Source organism: Protopterus annectens, chromosome 1.part0 (genome assembly GCF_019279795.1).
Source record: "Protopterus annectens isolate FY-2018-M chromosome 1.part0, PAN1.0, whole genome shotgun sequence".
Lineage (NCBI taxonomy): Eukaryota > Metazoa > Chordata > Ceratodontiformes > Protopteridae > Protopterus > Protopterus annectens.
Genome location: NC_056725.1, coordinates 1,355,535,590 through 1,355,556,907, shown reverse-complemented (window position 1 = coordinate 1,355,556,907; position 21,318 = coordinate 1,355,535,590). Strand labels below are relative to the sequence as shown.

The 21,318-nt window shown below is 44.0% G+C and overlaps 1 protein-coding gene across 4 annotated transcripts in view; it reads left to right on the top strand.

Annotated features, from left to right (window-relative positions):
- Positions 1 to 21,318, top strand: part of FIG4 (FIG4 phosphoinositide 5-phosphatase) — a 3,828,182-nt gene that overhangs the window by 1,735,479 nt on the left and 2,071,385 nt on the right. For all 4 annotated transcript variants that reach the window (XM_044066775.1, XM_044066785.1, XM_044066766.1 and 1 more), the window contains exon 11: positions 2,346 to 2,443. In XM_044066775.1, coding sequence (XP_043922710.1) covers positions 2,346 to 2,443 — 98 coding nt within the window. The remainder of the gene's footprint in view (positions 1 to 2,345; positions 2,444 to 21,318) is intronic.

Sequence of the window (21,318 nt, the reverse complement as noted above, 5' to 3'; positions counted from 1 at the left end):
CACATACTCCTCCCTGGTCCCTACCTCTAATGCCTCTTCTGCTGACTCAGCACAGCTACAAAACTCTTCACAGTCAGCTGAAAACACTCAATCTCGCTGCATGGAAAATTCCTTAACACCACAACAGACCCTGCTCTCCAAAGAGGTGCAGGATGTCATTTTGGAGGCCAGAAGGCCATCTACTAGAAAGACTTACTCAGCAAAATGGAAACAGTTTTGCTCTTGGAATGAGAAAAAAGGCCAGGATCCTACAAAACTGAATTTGCCTCAGGTATTGCAGTATCTAGCTGAGCTGCTGAACAGTGGACTTTCATTTTCCTCCATAAAAATCCATGCCTCAGCCATTTCTGCAGAATTCAACACGGATCCACCCTTATTCTCTCACCCACTCTTAAGACAGTTCCTCAGAGGGGCTAAGAATATAAGACCACCAAGGAAACAAACAATACCAGCCTGTGATCTTAATTACATTCTAGAAAAATTAACATTGCCTCCCTTTGAACCAGCTGCCTCAACAGATTTGCAATATTTGTCCTGGAACACAGCTTTCCTTTTGGCCATTACCTCAGCTCATAGGGTTCGGAACTACAAGCCCTCATGGCCGTGCAGCCCTTTCTCATCTTCCATCAGGACAGGGTTTCCCTTCGAACCAACCCGTCATTTATGCCTAAAGTGGTATCCAGGGTAGCTTTAAATCAAGCCATACATTTACCTACCTTTTACCCCAATCCTCAAAACAAAGGGGAAAGGCTGCTACACTCCTTAGACATTCATAGACAGCTACGTTATTATTTGGACAGAACAAAGCCTTTCAGGAAATCAGAACAACTTTTTGTGTCCTATGCTGTAGGAGCCCAAGGGAAGCCAGTTACCAAACAGACATTTTCAAAATGGATAGGCCACTGCATACGGTTTTGTTACTCCTATCATGGAAAATCTGTCCCTACAGGCATTAGATCCCACTCCACCAGTGCCACAGCTACCTCTACAGCCTTCCTCAGAGGAGTTCCTACCAAAGATATTTTGGAGGCAGCCACTTGGAGTTCTGTGCACACCTTCACAAAATACTACCACCTGCCTTTATATTCCAAAACTAGAGCAGGCTTTGCCACTGCTGTGTTGCAGGGCATTCTGGCTCATCCCAGTTCCACCTAGTGCCTACCACCCTGTGCGTAGCTTTGGGATTCTACCCATCTGTGATTACTGCAGCTGTATGCACGATGAACATAGTAAAGTTTTGTACCTACCATAAATGTAGATGTTCGAGTGCTAATACAGCTGCAGTACAGGTTTCCCTCCCTCCTTCCCCTCTTGGTATAGGCCTAGTGGCTAACACCTCCTCATACAACCTGATTGGGTTATCCTTCTATGGTGTATTTGCTTGCAACTACTGATTTTTGATTATATTGCATTGCTTGACTATATATATATATATATATATATATATATATATATATATATATATATATAAAATTTATGTATTGCCTTCCTTCTGGGGGCACCTGACATCTGGGTCAAGAAAGACTGAAGAATATGGCGTCGGCTGTGTCTTATATACCCCTGTGTCACACTGATGTCAGGAAAGAGGGCGACAACAACCGACGCCGGACCTAGACTTTGGAATTCGGCCGACTGAGGACCCGCCTGACGGCAGAAAACCCATCTGTGATTACTGCAGCTGTACTAGCACTCGAACATCTACATTTATGCTAGGTACAAAACTGTACTTTCTTCACTATTCAATTGCATTAGCTCAGTCATTCGTTTAATCTTGTGGAGAGGTAGTAGCTGATGATGTCTTAGACTTTTTTTTAACACCCTGCAGTGAGAATTTAAAAAAAAAGAGGAGCTTTGCCTTCTACAGCTAATGATAGGATGTGGCTGCCAGCATGAAACAGGTTTATGAAGATTTCCATGTGTTCCTGTAGTTAGGCATGAAATCCATTTGCTACTAATAGGTTGTATTGTCTTTAAGGTTTGAGAGAGTTGTTGCATTCCACACGACCCTACACAGAAGATACTACAATCTTCCTAGTGATTATGAGAATGAAGTTTGAAATATGTCCGTGCCATGATTTTGCTTCTGTGGTTTCCACCTTCTTGAATTTTCTTTTTCATTGGATGAGAAAGATCTTTTTTTTTAGACAAAACAGCAAAGAAATCCCAGTTGTTCATTTGTGTAAATTTTGCATTTTAAGGTATAATTGAATTTTGTCTTCTCTTTATTAAAGTGTTTTGTATTTAGAATATTACTAATAAATATAATCCTTAATAAAAGTATCATAAGTCTTGCATTTCTGTAAGAAGCATATAACTGCTTTGCTTTCTTTTTTTTACTTCCACAGTGGACCGAGCTGATCCTTTTGCCCATGTGGCAGCTCTGCACTTTGACCAGATGTTTCACAGGTTTGGCTCCCCGATCATCATTTTGAATCTTGTCAAGGTAACAATTTTGTCTTCCATCTTAGACTGGTTTCTTCTTATATTTTTATATTATGTATGTATGTATGTATGTATTTATTTATAATCTGAAGCATTTTGAAGACACTCTTTGATATTGTATTGCAAGTATAAAAACAGACAGGATAAAGCTATATAGCATAATGAACGCATTTTATATTCCTAAGGAATAGGTGTGAGCATGACATTATGAAATACAGCTGTGCAGCATTTAAAAGCATAAGCCTAAGTAGTAATATTTCAGAACTCCTGCTGTTGATTATTCCTAAAATGGGTGCTGATAAACAGAATGATAATGTCATTAAAAAGAACAATGTTTCTTTTCCCCCCAAATTTTTTATTAAATTTACACATATGACAAAGGCATTCTTACATTTATATAAATGAAAAACATACAAAACAATATCACTTTAGTTGCAAACTGTTTACATCACCGACACCATTAAAACAACTGTGGTTGTAAACATTATATATCACTTATTAACCATCCAGTCATTGTCAGTTAAGAATTATATGGCGCATTCAAATCCTGTCTCTTAAATCTCGTTCATGCTCCGCATATATTGTTTCCACAATTCCTGTTTTCTCCTATGTAGTTTGCTCCTTCCCTTTTGTAAAATTCCCAAATCCAGTTGTTTTATCTCTGTTATTTTATTCACTACTCCTAGTAATGTTGGTCTAGACTTTGATTTCCATTTTCTAGTAATTGCTTTTTTTGGCAGCCACCATAATTAGACTTAGCAAGGCTTTACTATGTCTAGGCAATTCTAATTCTGTATCTCCCCAGTCAGTCCAACATGCCCACGCAGCATCTCTGACAGAGCGGTCTGCAGGGAATCCCAAAAGTCCGCCAGCTCATTACACTCTCAAAAAATCTTTTCCCAGCTACCTCTTTCTTTCCCGTCAAACCTCCAACATTTGCTATCCACCTGAGGAAAAATTCTTTGGAGTCTACTTGGGGTATAAAAATACCTATGTAAACCCTTCAAGGCAAAGATCCTAAATCTTCTAGACTTTGTTGCATATTTTGAGATATACATATATCTCCCTAATGTCTTGTGAATTGCTTATCCAATCTTTCTTCCCAATCCTTTCTCGGCTCCTCTGATTTGATTCTTATAATTGTCATGCAATATTTTATATCCTTTACTAATTATTCCTTTTTTAACAGCAGCTTCTGTTCTAGATTCTATTAAAAACTCTACCAGTGCTCGTCTTTCATTTCGGGGCCCCCTATTTCTTTCTTTTTGCCTGTATTTTGATACCAATCCTTGATAGGGAAGACCATCTCTAACCTGCAGTCCAAATAAATTCTTGGCCTCTTCCCATTCTTTTACCTTTCCTTTTCTAGTTATTTGCACCCAATGGCTTGGTTCCCTTGCCAGTTTTCTCCAAATAAATTCCATCCCCCTCTTGCGTATTATCTGTATCCCTGACCACAGTCAACCCTATCGGCCAAATCTCTTTTCTCCATTCTCATGTCAGTTTGGTTCTTAGAATACTCCCTGCTATTTTATGTTTGTAATACTCTGTATGATTTTGGTTGTTCTCCTTAAGAGTCAGCATCCAAAATCCCAATCTCTCCTTATTTCTTGAGCTTCCTCCCTGTGTCAACATAATTCCTTTCCACTTTGAATTATAGTTTTCTGCTTGTGCTGTGTATAAGAGCCTTAACTCTGTTGCTCTAAAATACCCTTCAAATTAGGTAATCCTAGTCCACCTTGTTCTATTGGTAGAATCAGTTTATCCCACTTGACCTTTGCTATCTTACCTTCCCAGATAAAATCCTTCAACTCTTTTTTTAATTGCTATCCACAACTTCTCCTCTAGTTGATAAAGATATGCCTGACCTGTATGTAAGATGACTTATTTCGCCTTTTCCTGGTTAGGGGTCGCCACAGTGGGTCACCTGTCTGCTCATGATTGGCAGTGGAGTTTTATGGTATTGAGTTGCCAGCCCGGCACCCAACCTTCCACAGAAGGCACACATGCATGCACTCTTGCCCAGGGCCATTTTAGAGTGTCCAGTCCACCTACAACCTGTATATAAGACAAAAGGGACTAAAAACATTTTAATGGCTTGTATCTTAGTGTCTATATCCATATAACAAAACTTCCAGTTTCTTAGTTTTTGTATTATCTTCTGTTTAGTCTCTTCCCACATATCTTTAGTTGCCACCACAGAGTCATTTCCAATCCATACTCCTAAATACTTCATTTTATCATGTCCCCATAAATATGAATATTGTTGGACCAATTCATATGTGGGCGCGTAATATACCGCTATTTGCATTTGCTTTAGCTTCATTAATTTTGTATGCTGAGAAGATTTGAAACTGTCTTAAAATATTCCACAACACTGTAATAGTCCTTTTCGGTTTTGTCATGTATAAAATAATATCATCTGCAAATGGAGCCAACTTTTCCTGACTACCATACCAGTTATATCCTTGAATTTCTGAGTTCCTTATTTTCTTTGCCAGTGGTTTAAATATAATGCAAGCAAAGGGGAAAGCAGACAACCCTGCATGGTTCCTCTATTCAAGCAGAAATTATCGGAGAGGATCCCACCCACTTTAATTTGCTCCTCCGATCCCTCATATATTCTTCTAATCAACCTTATAACTGTATCAGGGAAAGCAAATGCTTCTGTTGCCGTGCTCATGAAGTCCCAGTCTACTCTGTCAAATGCTATTTCTGCATCAAGACCCACCAATAAAAGTGGTGTACTTTCTTACATTCTGCTTCCCTCAGGATCATCAATGTTCTGTTAATATTGTCAAATATTTGCCTCCCCTCCATAAAACCACACTTTTCCTTATCTATCAGTTTTGGTGTCACTTTTGTCATTGTTTAAGATTGAGATGGGCCTGTATGAAGCTATATCCGATGGATCTTTACCCTCTTTAGGTATTACCATTATCACTACCTTCTTCCAGGGTGCTGGTACTTCTCTTCCTCTTAAAATACTGTTAAACAAAACCTTCCAGATCTTTATCAGTTTTTCCCTTCTAACTTCCAAACTTCCACAGGAATACCATCTATTCATGGGGACTTACCTGTAGATTGGTTATACATAGCCATTTTTATCTCATCCCTTCTTATCCTAACTGTTAGTTATTGAGCCTCATCTTCCTCTAACTGTGGCATATTTAATTCTTCCATAAACATTTCCATTTGTACTTTTTCTTGATTTCCATATTTCTCTGCTTTATACAAATATTCATGAAATTTCTGAAATATTTCTAATACTTCTACAGGGTCTCTTGTTATCTTCCTTGTTATAGGCTCCCTAAGCTTGGTGACTGCCTGTTCCACTTTTTGTTGCCTGAGTTGTTGTGCTAGAAGTTTTTGTGCTGCAGAATTATTATCAAACAATTGCATAACAGCAATCTTTCTAAACTTGCACATATTATTGAGGTAATCCCTTATTCTCTGTATATCATTCTGCAGTTGCTCCTTTTCTTGTTCTGAGAGATTCCCCTATTTTGCAATACTTTAACATTTGTCAATCCCTCTAAATATAAAAATGAAAAATATCCCCCCCCCCCCAAAAAAAAAAAATTACAATGAAACTTGAGGTACACCACACTTAAATATCATGTGTTTATTAAAACATTGTGTGCTTTCGTTCCGCCAGAACTTCATCCGAACTGATGTAATATCATATCTGATATTGTTAATCCTTGTTCATTCCTTACGCATGGCTATCCGTTCCGAGCTCAGAACCGAGCCGGCCATTTTCCAAGCTCGCGTCAGCTTTAAACTCTTGAGCACACAATCCCCCTCTCCCTGTTACTTCAGATTTTGTTTGCCGCGTTGCCATTCGGTCGTGTCAAGCTACTTCTCTTGAGCTAAGTACTTTCAGTTGTTGTTTAATAGTTTTACAGATTACTTTTCTGTCAGGAAAGTTCATATTTTATTGTCTCTTACCCTATCGCATCTAGCGTTAATAATCTCTTCAAGTTTTTCTGCCTTTTTCTTTACCAATTTTACCGCGAGGTATTCTCTTTTACCATCGTTGGTAATCCCTTCCACTTTTCTCTCATACCTTCGGGTACTCTCTTGTACCATTGCTGGTACCTTTCCCTATTAATTAATTTGCTGTCATGGCAGATAAGAAAGGTAGTCCAGGGTTTAAGTGGTGTTCTGTCTGTGGACACAAACTGCCTGCTTCTGATGCACACTCTTTGTGTGTTTATTGTTTGGGAGCTTCCCATTTGTCTGTTGACCCCACCCTGTACTATTTGTGACAACTTTTCTAATAGAACCTTGTTGGAAAGGAAAAACAAGCTGTTACTGAAGGGACTTCTAAAATCTCCATTTTCAGAGGCTATTTCTGGGTCGGAGGTCTCAACCACTCTTAGAGCCCATAAGAAAACTTTGGATGTTTATACTAAGGCTATATCTTTGCCTTCGTCCCCGGCTGGGGACTCTCACCAACCAAAACCTAAAAAGGCTAAGGTTTTGGCTCCGGAGCTCTCTGTCAGCCCCAGCGCTTTCGGTGCCTAGACCCTCGGCACCAAGGCCTTCGGCTCCATTAGTGATTTCGGCTCCGTCTTCTCTTGCAGCCTTCTATATATATCGGGACCGAGGGGCTCCTCAGTTCAGACCGTTACCACTTTATTGGCACCGACTGTTTAGTCGGCGCAGACTTTGACCACGTCGGCTTCGAGATCTTCCTCGGAACCGACACCTTTATTGTTGACTCCAGTTTTGTCAGTTCCAGCTTCGGCACCGATCACGATCTCGGTGCAGACCATGACCTCGGTGCCGATGACTTCTTCTGTGCAGACAACAGTAGTCCACTCTCTCTCGGCACCGTTGTCCTCGGTGCGGTCTGATGAGATGGGCCTTTTCTGTGGACAGGCCTGTTTCTCCCTCAGTCTCTGTGAGGTCCACTAGAAGCCTTTCTGAACATGATGTGTTGCGTCTTGTGGCCCAGGCATTCTTGGCCAGAGGTATCCCACCCCTCAGGAACTATCCTTCACTGATCTCCAAAGAGCTCTTCTTATTCTCCTCCTTCATTGCCTTTGAAGTCCATGGATATAGCACAGTCTTCCCCATCTGCGGTTCCATTCTTGGATCTCACTAAGGAACCGCAGTTGCCTTTGTGGCAGGAAAGTTTTGCCACGACCCAGGATGTCAGTTATGAGACGCATAGTTTGCTGCTCCACAGCCATCCAGGGATTCCGGGTCGTCAGGCTGAACCACTTAGGGGAGGGGTGACCCCTGTCCCAGACATGCACTCCTCTTCGGGTGGACCAGCCTTCCAACTGATGGAGAAGGCTTTCACTGCTGCTGGCGATTCCAGACTGTCTATACCTCCGCCCTCCTCTGGTACACTGGTTTCACAAGTTGTACCGAGCGGACACTGGGTGCAGGGGCCGCAGGACTTATTCCGGCAGGAATCTCCTTTTCCGCTGTCTTCTACAGCTTCTCCCGCTGAGGAGGGCCACTGGAAAAGTTAGTGTAAGAGGAAGCACATGGACTCCACAGAGGAGTCCCTCACCTAAGACACAGATTTTGATGAGGGGGAAGGATCCCCTCGGTTACCCTTGAGGTATCCTTTGGTGATATCCTCGAAATCCTGAAACAGAGAGGTGATTGGCAGTCCTCTAATCTGACCTCTGAGGAATCTGTGTTCCTGCAGGCCAATCGTGCCCGGGCCCCTACCTCCTGGGCTACTCCACCTGCTGATGAACTTGTCCGGCTCATCATGCAGCGTGCTTGGAAGGCTCCTGATACCATCAAAGCTATTCCCCGGAGGCCAGATAAGATCTTGTCCCCTCCTGCTTCGGATCCCCATTGGTCCAAAGGTCTTCCTGTGGATGCTTTGGTGGTGGCAGCCCCAACAAAAAAGGATCTGGCAGAAGAAGAAAGCCAGACTATCCATCTGCTGAACAAACAGTCCCAGGCCCTGGACAGGATAGGGAAGCACACCTTTGCTTCAGCGACCTTTGCTATCAGGTCCCTGAATTATATGGCACATTTTACCAGGCTTCAGAGGGATCTGATTTCTGAGCTCTCTGAAACCTTGGTTGGTGCTGTGTCTGATGAGGTCCTCGACAAAGTGGCTTCTCAGCTGGCCACCATTGAATCTATATCTAACTCCTCTATGGGACTGATATCTCATGCATCAGAAGGAGCAGCTAGAGCAGCAGGTTCAACTGCGGTCTTGAGACGACACGCCTGGATGCGCTTGTGCAACTTCACAGAACCTTTTAAGTCTTCCTTTCTTAATGCCCCCATTGAGGCCTCCTCGTTGTTTGGGCCCAAAGTTAGAAGCACACTGGCCAGATGTGAACAGGACGGTAAGACCCTTTCTGCCACAGGTGTCCATTATTCTTCCCCTCAACGTGCTTGCTCTCGAAACCAAAAGAGTGGGAAGATATGGTTCACGAACTCTCAGGGTCCTTTCTGTGACACACAGGATGAGTTCTCCCCCAGAGGCAGAGGGGGAAATTCACAGGGAAGACGCTCCTTTTGGGGCAGAGGGGGTCCGCGTAACCAGGGTTCCAGGGATTCTTTCCCTGGTCAATCCTACGAGCACTCCTGAAGAGCGGCCCAACTCCTTTCCTCTGTAGGTGGTTGGGGCATGTTTCTCCTTGTACCCTTCTGCCTGGCTAACCATCACCACCGATTCTTGGGTACGAAGGATTATAACCAGAGGTTATCATATCCCTTTCGATCTTTGTCCTGTCCCTTCAAACAATCTTCCCGACGTTCCACCCAGTCAAAGGGAAGAAGCAGCACTAGAGATAGAAAAGCTGCTAAGAAAAAAAGTCATCCAAATAGTCCCTCCAGACCAGATAGGATCTGGATTCTACTCAAGACTATTTTTGGTGCCAAAGAAAACCGGGGACTGGAGACAATTTTGGATCTCAGTGTATTGAACAAGTTTGTGAGAGTACAAAAATTCTGGATGGTCACAATACAGTCTATCCTCCCGCTTTTGGAAAAAGATGATTGGATGTGCTCTATAGATCTTCAAGATGTGTACTACCACATAAAGGTGGACAGGCCATCAAGAAGATTTCTGCGCTTCCGTGCAGGAGCCAGTCACTACTGGTTCAGAGTACTGCCCTTCGGACTCTCTACAGCCCCCCCCCCAGAGTGTTCACAAAGTGCATGGCAGTTGTCACAGCACACTTGCGACTTCAAGGATTCCAGGTGTTTCCATACCTAGACGACTGGCTCGTTTCCACCCCCACCAGACATCTACTGGAAAAAGCCCTGGCGTATTCTCTCCTCGCTGCTCAAAGGCTAGGCATAACCATAAAGTGGCAGAAATCCAATTTTACCCCATCTCAGTTGACAGAATTCAAAGGCGTTATCTTGGACACAAAAAAACTGCAGAGCTGCTATTCCAAAGCACAAAATTCTAAGGATAAAGCAACAACTAATCCCAATCCTTTCAAAGGAAAAATCCATGGCTCACTCGGTCCTACAGCTGTTGGTTCCATGCCAGCCTCCATTACCATTGTTCCCCTGGCCAGGTTTCACATGAGGCTTCTACAATGGCTACTGCTCACCCAGTGGTATCCTTTTCAGCATCCTCTTTCAGCCATGATTCGAGTAACTCACAGTTGCAAACAGGATTTAAATTGGTGGATGTCACACAATCTCTCACAATGGTCTCGCCCCTTCTCCCCCCAGCAACCCAAGGCCACAGTGACCATGGATGCCTCCCTGATAGGGTGGGGGGGCTATGTCAGGGACAGACGGTCCAAGGCACTTGGTCCGAACTGGAGGCCCATCTGCATATGTTCTAGAGCTGGGGGCGGTGCTTCTGGCGTTGCAAGCATTCCATTCCCTGCTGCCATCTGGGACAATTGCGATTCAATCAGACAACATGGCGGTGGTCTGGTACATCAACAAGCAAGGTGGAACCAAATCTTACCCCCTTTGTTGAGAGGCCATGAGTATATGACAATGGGCGAGGGCTACCAACCATTTCTTTTAGCAGCGCACATTCCCGGGAGTTCCAACTTGATAGCAGACAGACTCAGCAGATGCATTCTTCAACCTCATGAGTGGTCCCTGAATCCCTTGATAGCGGTGGAGATCTTCCACCGCTGGGGCCGTCCTTGCTGCGACCTCTTTACATCCCCGACCAACTACAAATGCAGCAACTACTTTGCCCTGATTCCCCTCCAGGACAATTTCCCAGGGGCGCTCTAGTCCACAATTGGCCATCGGGGCTTCTTTACACATTTCCACCCTTTCTCCTCATTCCCCAGTTTCTGAAGAAAGCCCATCGGTTGAAGAGCAGGGTGATCCTCATAGCACCATATTGGCCTTGACAGATTTCGTTCCCCTTCCTTTGGCCTCACCTACTAGATCGACCATGGATTTTCCATCCAACCCCGGAGTTGATCTCACATCCACAGAACCTGATTCATCCCAACTTGAGCAGCCTGAAGCTCACGGCTTGGCTACTCCATTTCCCTTGATTGCCAGGCAGAATGATCTTTCTTTACCAGTACATGATATTCTCATTGCTTCTCATAAGTCTTCCACTAGAATGACTTATCTGAGCAAGTGGAAAAGATTTACCTGTTGGCCAAAAGATAAACAAGTAAACCCCTTTTCAGCACCAGTGTCGATAATACTAGACTATCGGGCCGGCCTGTTTCAGTCGGGTCTGTCGGCCTCTACCATTAGAGTTCATTTGGCGGCAATTTCTAATTTTCATGAGGGTGTCCAAGATTCCTCTCTTATGTCCCATAAATGTGCAAGACCTTCATAAAAGGTGTGCATCATCTGAAGCCACCTTTTAGAGGACCTATTCAACCATGGGATTTATCATTAGTTCTACAAGCTCTGACAGTGTCACCTTTCGAACCAGCCTCTTCTTGCGACCTCAAGTATTTGTCATGGAAAACCTTGTATGTTATGTAGTCCAATCTCGCCTACATTCTTACCCGTGGGTTCGGAGCCGAATGTCGGCTCTGACTCAGCCATACTTTAGCTTGAAGTCTTTCAGTTGGCTGGGCTAAGATTGTATCCCATGCAGCACTGCTCTCTATCCCCAGATCTCGTTTGCCACTCGTGTAGCTCGGACGTGGTCTCACTCTTGGCTGTGGCTAAGTATTCTTTTCATCTTTATAGCAGAGAAGATTTTGCAAAAAAAAAAAGCTATTTTCATAGCTGTTTGTGTGTTATCTTTGAGTGTGTTTGTGGGAAAGTTTTTTTTTTTCTTGTCTTAGCATGTTTCTTGTGGTATCCCCCTAGCAGTTTCCAATGGGCTAGGCCCATTTCAGTTAGAGGACCTAGTCTGTCCCCTCGCTTACCTTTGTGTGCTAACTTACCTTCCCTTGGGCTAAGACCATTTAATTTAGAGGAACCTAGTCCTCCCTCTTGACCTTGTGTTCTAGGACCGTTTAAGTTGGAGGTCTTTATGGTGTACTGTCTGTTTGTTCTGTTCCCGCGGTTGTGGCTGATTGGCCATTGGTCTGGTTGTTGAGTTAATGACTCAGTTTTTGTAGTGACTATGTCTAAAGATACTAAGGAGCATAAGCCCTCGGGCTTTAAGAAGTGCAGAAGTGCAGTTATAAGATATGTATCACTGATGGACACTTTGTTTGTGTGTAGTGTCTGGGAGCGATTCACCTCCAGGAATCGTGTAATTTTTGTCATGCTTTTAGCGCACATGTTCTTCAGGAAAGGAAGAACAAATCGATTTTGAAGGGACTTCTGAAACCCTCCTTTGAGGAGGGTTTGGAGAGTGCTTCCAGCTTTAAGTCTTCTCCATCTAAAGCTAAATCTTCTAAGGCTAAAAAGCGATCCCCGGCTCCATCAGTATCCTAGGAGCCTCCGGAGAAAATAGCTAAATCTTCGATAACATCCTTGGCTCCATTGTCCTCGGGGCCGCAGGAAGTGTCTGTTTCTATGGAACCTGCTTCAGCTCCTATTCTCTCTGATCCTGTTCCGAGCCGGTCACCTAGCATTAGGCCGGTATCTCCTCCTCCTTGCAGGTCTCCTTCAGAGAGGAGGTCTCGATCTCCTTCCCTATCCTCTAAATCCTGTAGGACCTTATCGGATGTGGATGTCGATAGAGTGGTACAGAGACTTCTGTCACCGGTACTGGCTAAATTGTTTTCGGCTCCGACCCAGCCAGCTCCGGAGCCGGTCCCTCTACATACGTCGATACTTCCTCCTCCGAGCCCATCTCAGCTTTCGGAGCTGGAGTGCTCGGCTCCGTTTGATGTCCCTAGGTCGGTTCCGACAGCCCCTCCTAGCTTTTCGGTTCTGACATCAGCTCCGACTCCGTCGGCGCCGTCCATGGGGTTCAGGACTCGGGATTCCTCAGTCGGACCCAAGAGGGAGGCTTCGGGACACCTCTCAGCTCCTAGTCTACCTCTCGGTGCTTCGGCGCGGGGAAGCCTGACTCCTGTCTTGGCTTCGGACCTGGTCCCTTCTGATCTGAGGTCTTCCATGGCTGGTCGATCTTCTGACCCAGGGGGACCAGCTTTCGAGGCCATGTGGAGCGCATTGGCCAGGTCATCAGCAGCATCATACGGTTCGATCACTTTGTCCCCTGGTCTCTGATCGCCCTCTATCTCTTGACAGTGGAGCCCCAAGGCCTCAGGGTACCCCCATGAGTGGTCCACATATTTTTGAGGGCCCCTCAGAGATTTTGCCTGAGGAGCCACCCAGAAAGAGAACGTGCAAGAGGAAGCACATAGATTCCCAAAATGAGTCTCTCACGTCAGACATCGACCTCGAGGAATCGGAGGGGTCCCCTAAGTCATCCTCTGAGGATGTTTCTTTCTCTGACATCCTAGAGATTTTGAAGCAAAGAAGTGACTGGCCATCCAAAGCCCCCTCTGAAGAGGAGTCGGTGTTCCTGAAGGCCTTTGGTGCTCAGCCCTCCACCTCCTGGGTGTCTCCACCCTTCGATGAGCTTCTGGATCTGGTTTGTCGAAGGGTGTGGGAAACCCCTGACTCTGTGGAACCAGTCCCCAGGAGACCCAATAAATTTTTGTCTGCCCATTCTGATAAGGAATTTCTATCTAAGGGAGTCCCTGTGGATGCCATGATGGTGGCAGTGGCCACCAAGAAGGAATTGGCTGAGACTTCTTCCACCGTCCATCCCCCTAACAAGGAGTCTAGTACTATTGACTGGTATGGGAAGCATATGTTTTCTTCAGTGACCTTTACTTTGCGGTCACTGAATTACTTATCACACTTTACATGGCTCCAGAGAGATCTCCTTAAGGAGCTTGGAGATGCTCTAAGGGGTAACATTTCTGAGGCAGAGGCTCAGAAAGTCAATGCTCAGATGTCTACCCTCAATTCTATTGTGAACTCCTCCATGAGGCTGATCTCTCATGCAGCCAAGGGAGCGAGTAGGGCAGCAAGTTCACGAGTCGCTCTTAGGAGACATGCCTGGATGTGCCTTTGTCATTTCGTGGAGGCCTTCAAGTCTACATTCACCAGCTCCCCGTTTGATGGTTCCTCTTTTTTCTGAACCAAGGTGAAAGACACCCTCATTAGGTGCGAGCAAGAGGGAAAAACTCTCTGCCGTAAGTGTCCATTTTTCCCTTCCCTCTAGGACTTATCCCAAGGGCCAGAGGAGTGGGAAGATGTGGTTCAAGAAACACAGAAGTTTTTTCCCGATGCACAAGGTGAGTCCCCCTCCAGAGGCAGGGGGAGGGGCTGGTTATTCAGGTAGACCCGGGAGACCTCGATTCCTTTTGTGGTTCTCCCTACCACTGCTCCTGATGGGAGGCCCGACTGTGCGTTTCCGGAGCCAGTCAGGGGGTCGCATCTCACTATACCCGGAGGCCTGGCAAAGTATCACCCGGGACCAATGGGTTCTACGAATAATTTCCGAAGGATATATCATTCCCTTCTCGTCAACTCCCCCTCCAATCAAGAAAATCCCGGATGTTCCACCCAGTCAAAGGGATTCCGCAGCTTCAGAGGTTTCAAAGCTGCTAGAAAAAGGAGCCACCCAACATGTTCCCTCAGACCAGATCGGATTAGGGACTTACTCCAGATTCTTTTTGGTGCTGAAAAGGACAGGGGACTTGAGACCCATTTTGGATCTCAGCCGATTGAGAACCCATGTGAAAAAGTCCAAGTTCCGAATGTTCACGTTACAATCTATTCTCCCATTGTTGAGAAAAGAAGTGTGGATGTGCTCCATCGACCTCAAGGATGCTTACTACCACATAAAGATGGACAGGGTATCCAGAAGTCACCTACGCTTCCAGCTGGGAGCCATTCACTTTCAGTTTCGAGCCCGGCCCTTTGGTCTCACCACAGCCCCCGGGATGTTTACCAAATGCATGGCAGTGGTGACTGCTCACTTGAGACATCAGGGATTCCAAGTGTTTCCATACCTGGATGACTGGCTCCTTACTGCAACCACCAGGCATCTGCTACTTCAGACCAGAGATGCCACTATCAACCTATGTCAACACTTGGGCATCACCTTGAACTGGGAAAAATCTGCCTTGATGCCCTCGAAGCGTGTCACCTTTATAGGCGCCGAATAAGACACCGTGCTCATGCAGGCGTTTTTACCACAGGAAAGAATTTTACAACAACAGATTTACGCCTTGCTCCCTCTGAGGAGAGTGAAGGCAAGATTGGTCCTCCAATTGTTGGGGACAATGGCTGCTACAATTATATTAGTTCCCCTGGCAAGGTTACATATGAGGCTCCTTCAGTGGCTACTCTTCACCTAGTGGTCTCTTCAACGTCTTCCACTTTCTCACCTTATTCTGCTAACAGACAGGTGCAGACAGGATCTCAGTTGGTGGCTTCACACCGACAACCTCAATGCGGGAAAACCTTTCGTTCCTTCGCCTCCGGTTGCCATGGTGACCACGGATGCCTCCCAGATAGGGTGGGGGGGGGGCATTATCTAGGCAGGACAGTCCAAGGCACATGGCAAGAGCACGAGATGCATCTGCATATCAGTGTCCTGGAGATGAGAGCAGTGCTACTAGCGTTGCAAGCACTTCACAGCTTTCTTCCTCTCGGGACTATTGCAATCCACTCAGACAATATGTCGGTGGTATTTTATCTGAACAAACAGGGAGGAACCAAGTTGTATCCCCTTTGCAGAGAGGCCATGCAAGTGTGGCAGTGGGCAGTGTCTTCCCAACGTTTTCTGGTAGCAACGCACATTCTGGGGAAGTCCAGTGTGATCGCAGACAGGCTAAGCAAAGCTATTCTGATGCCTCACGAGTGGTCCCTGAACTGTCAAGTTGCGGACCAGATTTTCCGCAGGTGGGGTCAGCCTTGCTGCAACCATTTTGCCAGCCACCTCAATGCCAAATGTAGCAGCTACTTCACCCTTATCCTCCCTCGGGGGGAGTCACCCAGGGACGCTCTAGTCCACGATTGGCCCTCCGGTCTACTATATGCCTTCCCTCCGGTTTCTTTGCTGTCAAAGGTTATTCAGAAAACGCAATCCTTGGGAAGCAAAATTATTCTGATTGCTCCACACTGGCCTCGTCAAATTTGGTTCCCCTTTCTCCATCCCTATTTCATGGACGCTCCTTGGATTCTGGGCCCACAACCAAACTTACTGACTCATATGTCAGGGCAGCTCCATCCCTCTCTTCAAACCCTCCGGTTGACAGCTTGGCTACTCCACTTCTGTCATTAGTTAGGCTTCACCATTTTTTGCCAGGTGTGGTTCATATTCTATCTTCCTCTCATAAGCCTTCGACCAGGAAGATTTATTACAGCAAATGGAAGAGATTTTCCATCTTGGCGAATGCCAAACAGATTGACCCTTAGACAGCTCCAATCTCGTCAGTATTGGACTTCCTCTCTATGCTTTTCAACCAGGGATCAGCTGCCGCAACCATTAAAGTCCAGTTGGCAGTGATTTCTACCTTTCACGTCGCCGACGAACATAGTCTAATGGCACATAGACTTTGTAAGGCTTTTCTGAAAGGCACTACATGCTTTGTCCTCCTGTCTCTGAACCTGTTGTGCCTTGGGACTTAAACTTTGTTCTACAGGGTCTTACTTCACCCCCCTTTGAGCCTGCAGCCACTTGTGATTTAAAATTCTTAACTTGGAAGACTGTCTTTTTGGTAGCCATCACGTCAGCCAGATGTGTTTCGGATCTTCAAGCCATATCAATTAAACCACCTTATTTGAGTTTTCATAAGGACAGGGTTTCTCTCAGACCGAATCCTTCCTTTCTTCCCAAAGTGGTGTCAGTTAGTAACCTTAACCAATCCATTGAATTACCAGTGTTTTTTCCTCAGTTCTCGAACAAGGCAGAATTAAAATTTCATCAGTTGGATGTGCACAGACAATTACGATTTTATTTGCACAGAACGAAGGACCTCAGAAAATCTGATCAGTTTGTTTCATTTTCAGAAAACAGAATTGGATCTCCTGTTTCCAAAGTCATGTTGTCTAGGTGGATTTCCAGTTGTATTTCTTTCATTTATACTTCAGGGGGAAGAGATTTACCGTTCCGAGTGAAGGCTCTCACTCTTCCTGGTCTGTATCTACGTCTACAGCTTTTCAGGCCAGATTGTCTGCGGATGATATTTGTGCTGCAGCTACTTGGGCATCTCCTCACACCTTTGTTACTCATTACAAGTTAGATGTGGTATCTAGAGGCAGGTCTTCCTTTGGCTCTATAGTGCTCAGGAGTATATTCCACTGAGCCTCCCAGGATTTAGGTGCTGGGGACGCTGTCCCACGGGTAAGAATGTAGGTGAGATTGAACTACATAACATCATGAAGTTATGTACTCACCATAACATTCGATGTATGTAGTCCATCTCACCTCACATTCTTACTTACCCCCCCACCTTCCCCCGTCCTGGAGGATCTAGAGGTTAGGTCTGGTTTCAGAATTCCCTTCATTCTTAGTTCTTCCTTCCTTAGGTGGTGTTATGCATGGAGAGTGAGTGCTGGTGCTCACAGCAAACTAGATCTGGGGATAGAGAGCAGTGCAGCATGGGATACCATCTTAGCCCAGCCAATTGAAAGACTTTGAGCTAAAGTATGGCAGAGTCGGAGCCGACATTCGGCTCCAAACCCACGGGTAAGAATGTGAGGCGAGATGGACTACATACATCGAGCGTTATGGTGAGTACATAACTTTTTGTTTTGGTCACCATTACTTCTTCCAGACGTATTACTGAGCTTCAAGCTTTATGTATCAAGAGTGCATACTTGATTTTCATAGAGATAGTGTGTCTCTGAGAACTAATCCGTCATTTCTGCCTAAAGTGATCTCTGAAATGTCCATTAATCAAGCCATTGAATTGCCAGTTTTCTTTCCCAATCATTCAAACAGAGGAGAGTATTGCCTACATACCCTAGATATACACAGGCAAGTCCATTTTTACTTAAACAGGACTAAACCTTTTTGTAAATCTGACCTGTTATTTTTGGCTTTTTCTGGACCTAGATTAGGATCTGCTGTTGCTAAGGTCACATTAGCTAGATGGTTGAAGGACTATGTGACCTTTATTTATACACAACGTAATATCTCGTTGCCCACTACCATGAAAGCTCACTCAACAAGGTCGGTGGCAACTTCTGCTGCCTTCCATGCCAGAGCTTCTTTACATGACATCTGTGCAGCTGTAACTTGGGCTACGCCTCATACCTTTGTCAATCATTACAAATTGGATTTGGCCTCCAGGGGAAGAGCATCTTTCGGTTCTATATTGCTCAGGAATGTCCTTCCATGAGAGCCTCCCAGGAAAAGAGGTAGCTGGGGACTCTGTCCCATGTGTAAGGAATGAACGAGGATTAACAATATCAGATAAAGAAGTCATGTCTTACCATAACGTTCCATCTGTATTGTTGATCCTCGTTCAGTCATTACGACCATCCCTCCTCCCCCCTCCAGTGGTTTCTAGTGGCTCTCAAAATCCGGTTCTCTTAGGTTATTTGACCAGAGGTAGCCTCTACCTTCTTTGACTTGCAAACTCAATCTGAGGTAACAGGGAGAGGAGGATTGTGGGTAGGAGTTTAGCTCGAGAGTTTGAAGCTGACACGAGCTTGGAAAATGACCGGCTCGGTTCTGAGCTCGGAACCGATACCCATGTGTAATGACTGAACAAGGATTAGCAATACAGATGGAACGTTATGGTAAGACATAACTTCTTTTTTCTTTACCTTTTAAAGGATCCTTGATCAGATAAAATTGCATAGTCTAATTACATAACCCCATAATTCATCATTTAGGAATCCATTAAAAAAGATTTAGTTGATGGAAAGGTTTAATTGTGGTGTATTTTGAGTTTGTTTTTTAATGTTTTCACTGCATGTACTGTATAATTTTTTTGGCTTTATAAACAGTCTTCCAATCCTAAAAGAAAACAATGATGAGCTTTTCTGAGTTAAGTATTCTAGGAATTTTTTTATCTGATGACTGTCTTCACAGTTTATATAAATCTCAGGTTCAACACCCTCTTTAGGAAACATATCTTGAGCACTTGTTTGATAGCTTTATGGAGACTTGCCTGAGTACCTTAGCATTTCTGAAGTTGTCATAGGAAGTGGTTGTGGATTCTGGACAATCATTTTGATGTATATTCATTTTGACAAAAAGTCTCCCATTCCTGCAAAGTTTCCCTTCACAAGTATGAGCAACAAATGGTACGGGTTACTGAAACTGCCTCAGAACAGCACCGTCTGATTGTATCTCACTGGAAGCTTTCTGAATTCTTACCTTGTCCCTTTTTTCAAAGAAGACCGATATCTTGGATGAGAATCATAGTAAATTTTTTGCTTTGACTAATTCTGCTTCAGTTTGTGTAGTACCAGGAGTTAGCAAAGAAATTGTCTTAGGAATTCTTCCTTTTCAATATTCATTGTATGGACAACTCCAAAGGCTTAATTTAGGCCTTCTCTGAGTTTGGTAACTATAAATGTTGAATCATGTACCCTGTTTCATAACAACTGTCTGATCTATTCTTAAAGATCTGCAAACTACATGTCTTTTTTATTCTTTAGGCAGGGTGCTCTACAGTAAACTTGTTCTGCAATGAAAAATCCTTCTTTTTGTCATTCTGGAATGACAAGAAATCTCAACAAACCCATTATTATTTCTAGTTTCAATAGAATTGTTTTTAGCTTCATTCCCCATATTAGCTCTTAACCTGTTGTTATGCACATGCTTATAAATGAGTATTAAATCACATCTTAAAAGTCTGCAGTGTATTGAAAAGAGGGACACCATTTCTTGATTTCTCTTATAGTCCATCTCCCTGTATTAGGGTATGGCATCTAGATCCAAGGATGTCATTGTTCCACTCTACTCGGCCCTCATCAAACCGGTAGCAGTGCAGTGCCCCCTTCAGTATGTACCTGACCAGGCATAACTTACAACTGGAGCACCCACAGAAGTTCTTCATAAAAAGAATTCAGGATGTCAACATTATGTCCTGTATAGACCTCCTGAAGGCCTTACCTCTGTCTCCTACAGACTGCTAAGACACAATCTATACCTGGCCTACAGAACATCCTCTTATCCCACTCTGATGGACCTGTTGCAGATCTGCAAAACAAATATCATTAGAATTACGTGAACTAAGGTCCTAAACTTTGTCTACAACATAAATAGGACATGTTGGAGGGACAGGTGTGTGTCTCAGAGACTGTGCCTTGTCTGGAACCATTCATTCCTTCCATGTGAAGTAGAGTTCTTCTCTAACCAAGTTCAGAAGTAACTTAGACCATTGGCATTGGAATCAGAAATTTACCTCTGGTTTGGCACCTGTATCTCTAATCCAAAGAGGCAGCCTTTAAATTCTTAACCACCTACATCCAAGTCTACATATACCCCTTAAGATAACCTTAGGATATCAAAACTTGTCAGATACATTTGGAAATAATGGCTAGGCTTATAAAGGCCCCCTGGGGTTGTTAGCCTAGTAATCACTTAGGGACGCTAATAATCTGCATAATAAAATCTCTGTATTCTTTCTATCCTTTTAAACTTAACATACCCATTAAGTAAAGACAGCCACACAGGACTCAATCTTTGGTTTAGCAACTAGCTTGTAAAGTGGCAATAAAACTTGTCCATTGCTAATTGTAACAATGTGCAAAATGTCCTTGATAGCTAGGAAACATTTCGTAATAACAGCCATTACATTAATATTGGATGAGAGATGGCCATCCATCACCAACTCCAGATCTCATATAGTATCTTAATTTTTCAAGATCATGTATGGATAGCTTGGAGTTTTAGCTCCAAATGGATTGAACTTTATAGCTTTACTTCTTGACCAGAGTTCTAATATACCTAAAGCCAGAGTAGTAACAGTAGACCTTGCTTTTGTATTATCAGCAAGTTTGCTGACCCAGATCGTACTTTGAGTTGGAAATTCAGACATAAAGGTAGATTTCCTACCCATCTGGTTATGTAACCATTGATATTAAATTCCATCACGGTACTCAGTATTTCAAAATGTGGGACTAGTCAAGAGCATGGCAAAATCCAAGTACATGACATCAATGATTGACCTTGATCCAAACTGTTCCCTAACTAATCCCTTTTCTCAAACTAACTGCTAGAAACTGATTGTTTGTTAAACTTGATCAGCTTTTCACAAAACCATGCTGATGGATGTCCAGAAAAGTGTATGTGGTCTTTTAATCTATAACCCATAATTAAATGAGCAGGCAAATGAGCAGTATAGTGAATTTAATTATTTATATATTCCAGTAAAGCTAAGTATGACTTGTTATAACATTCATTGTTTTAACAGTCTCAAATTTCTTTTTGAGGTTCTTGACGTCTACACTGCTCTTTGAACTTAACTATTAGATTGTGCATAAGCTGGACTAGTTGTAACAGACCGCTCAGGTGAGATACTTACAGTTCTGATACTGAGACACGTACGT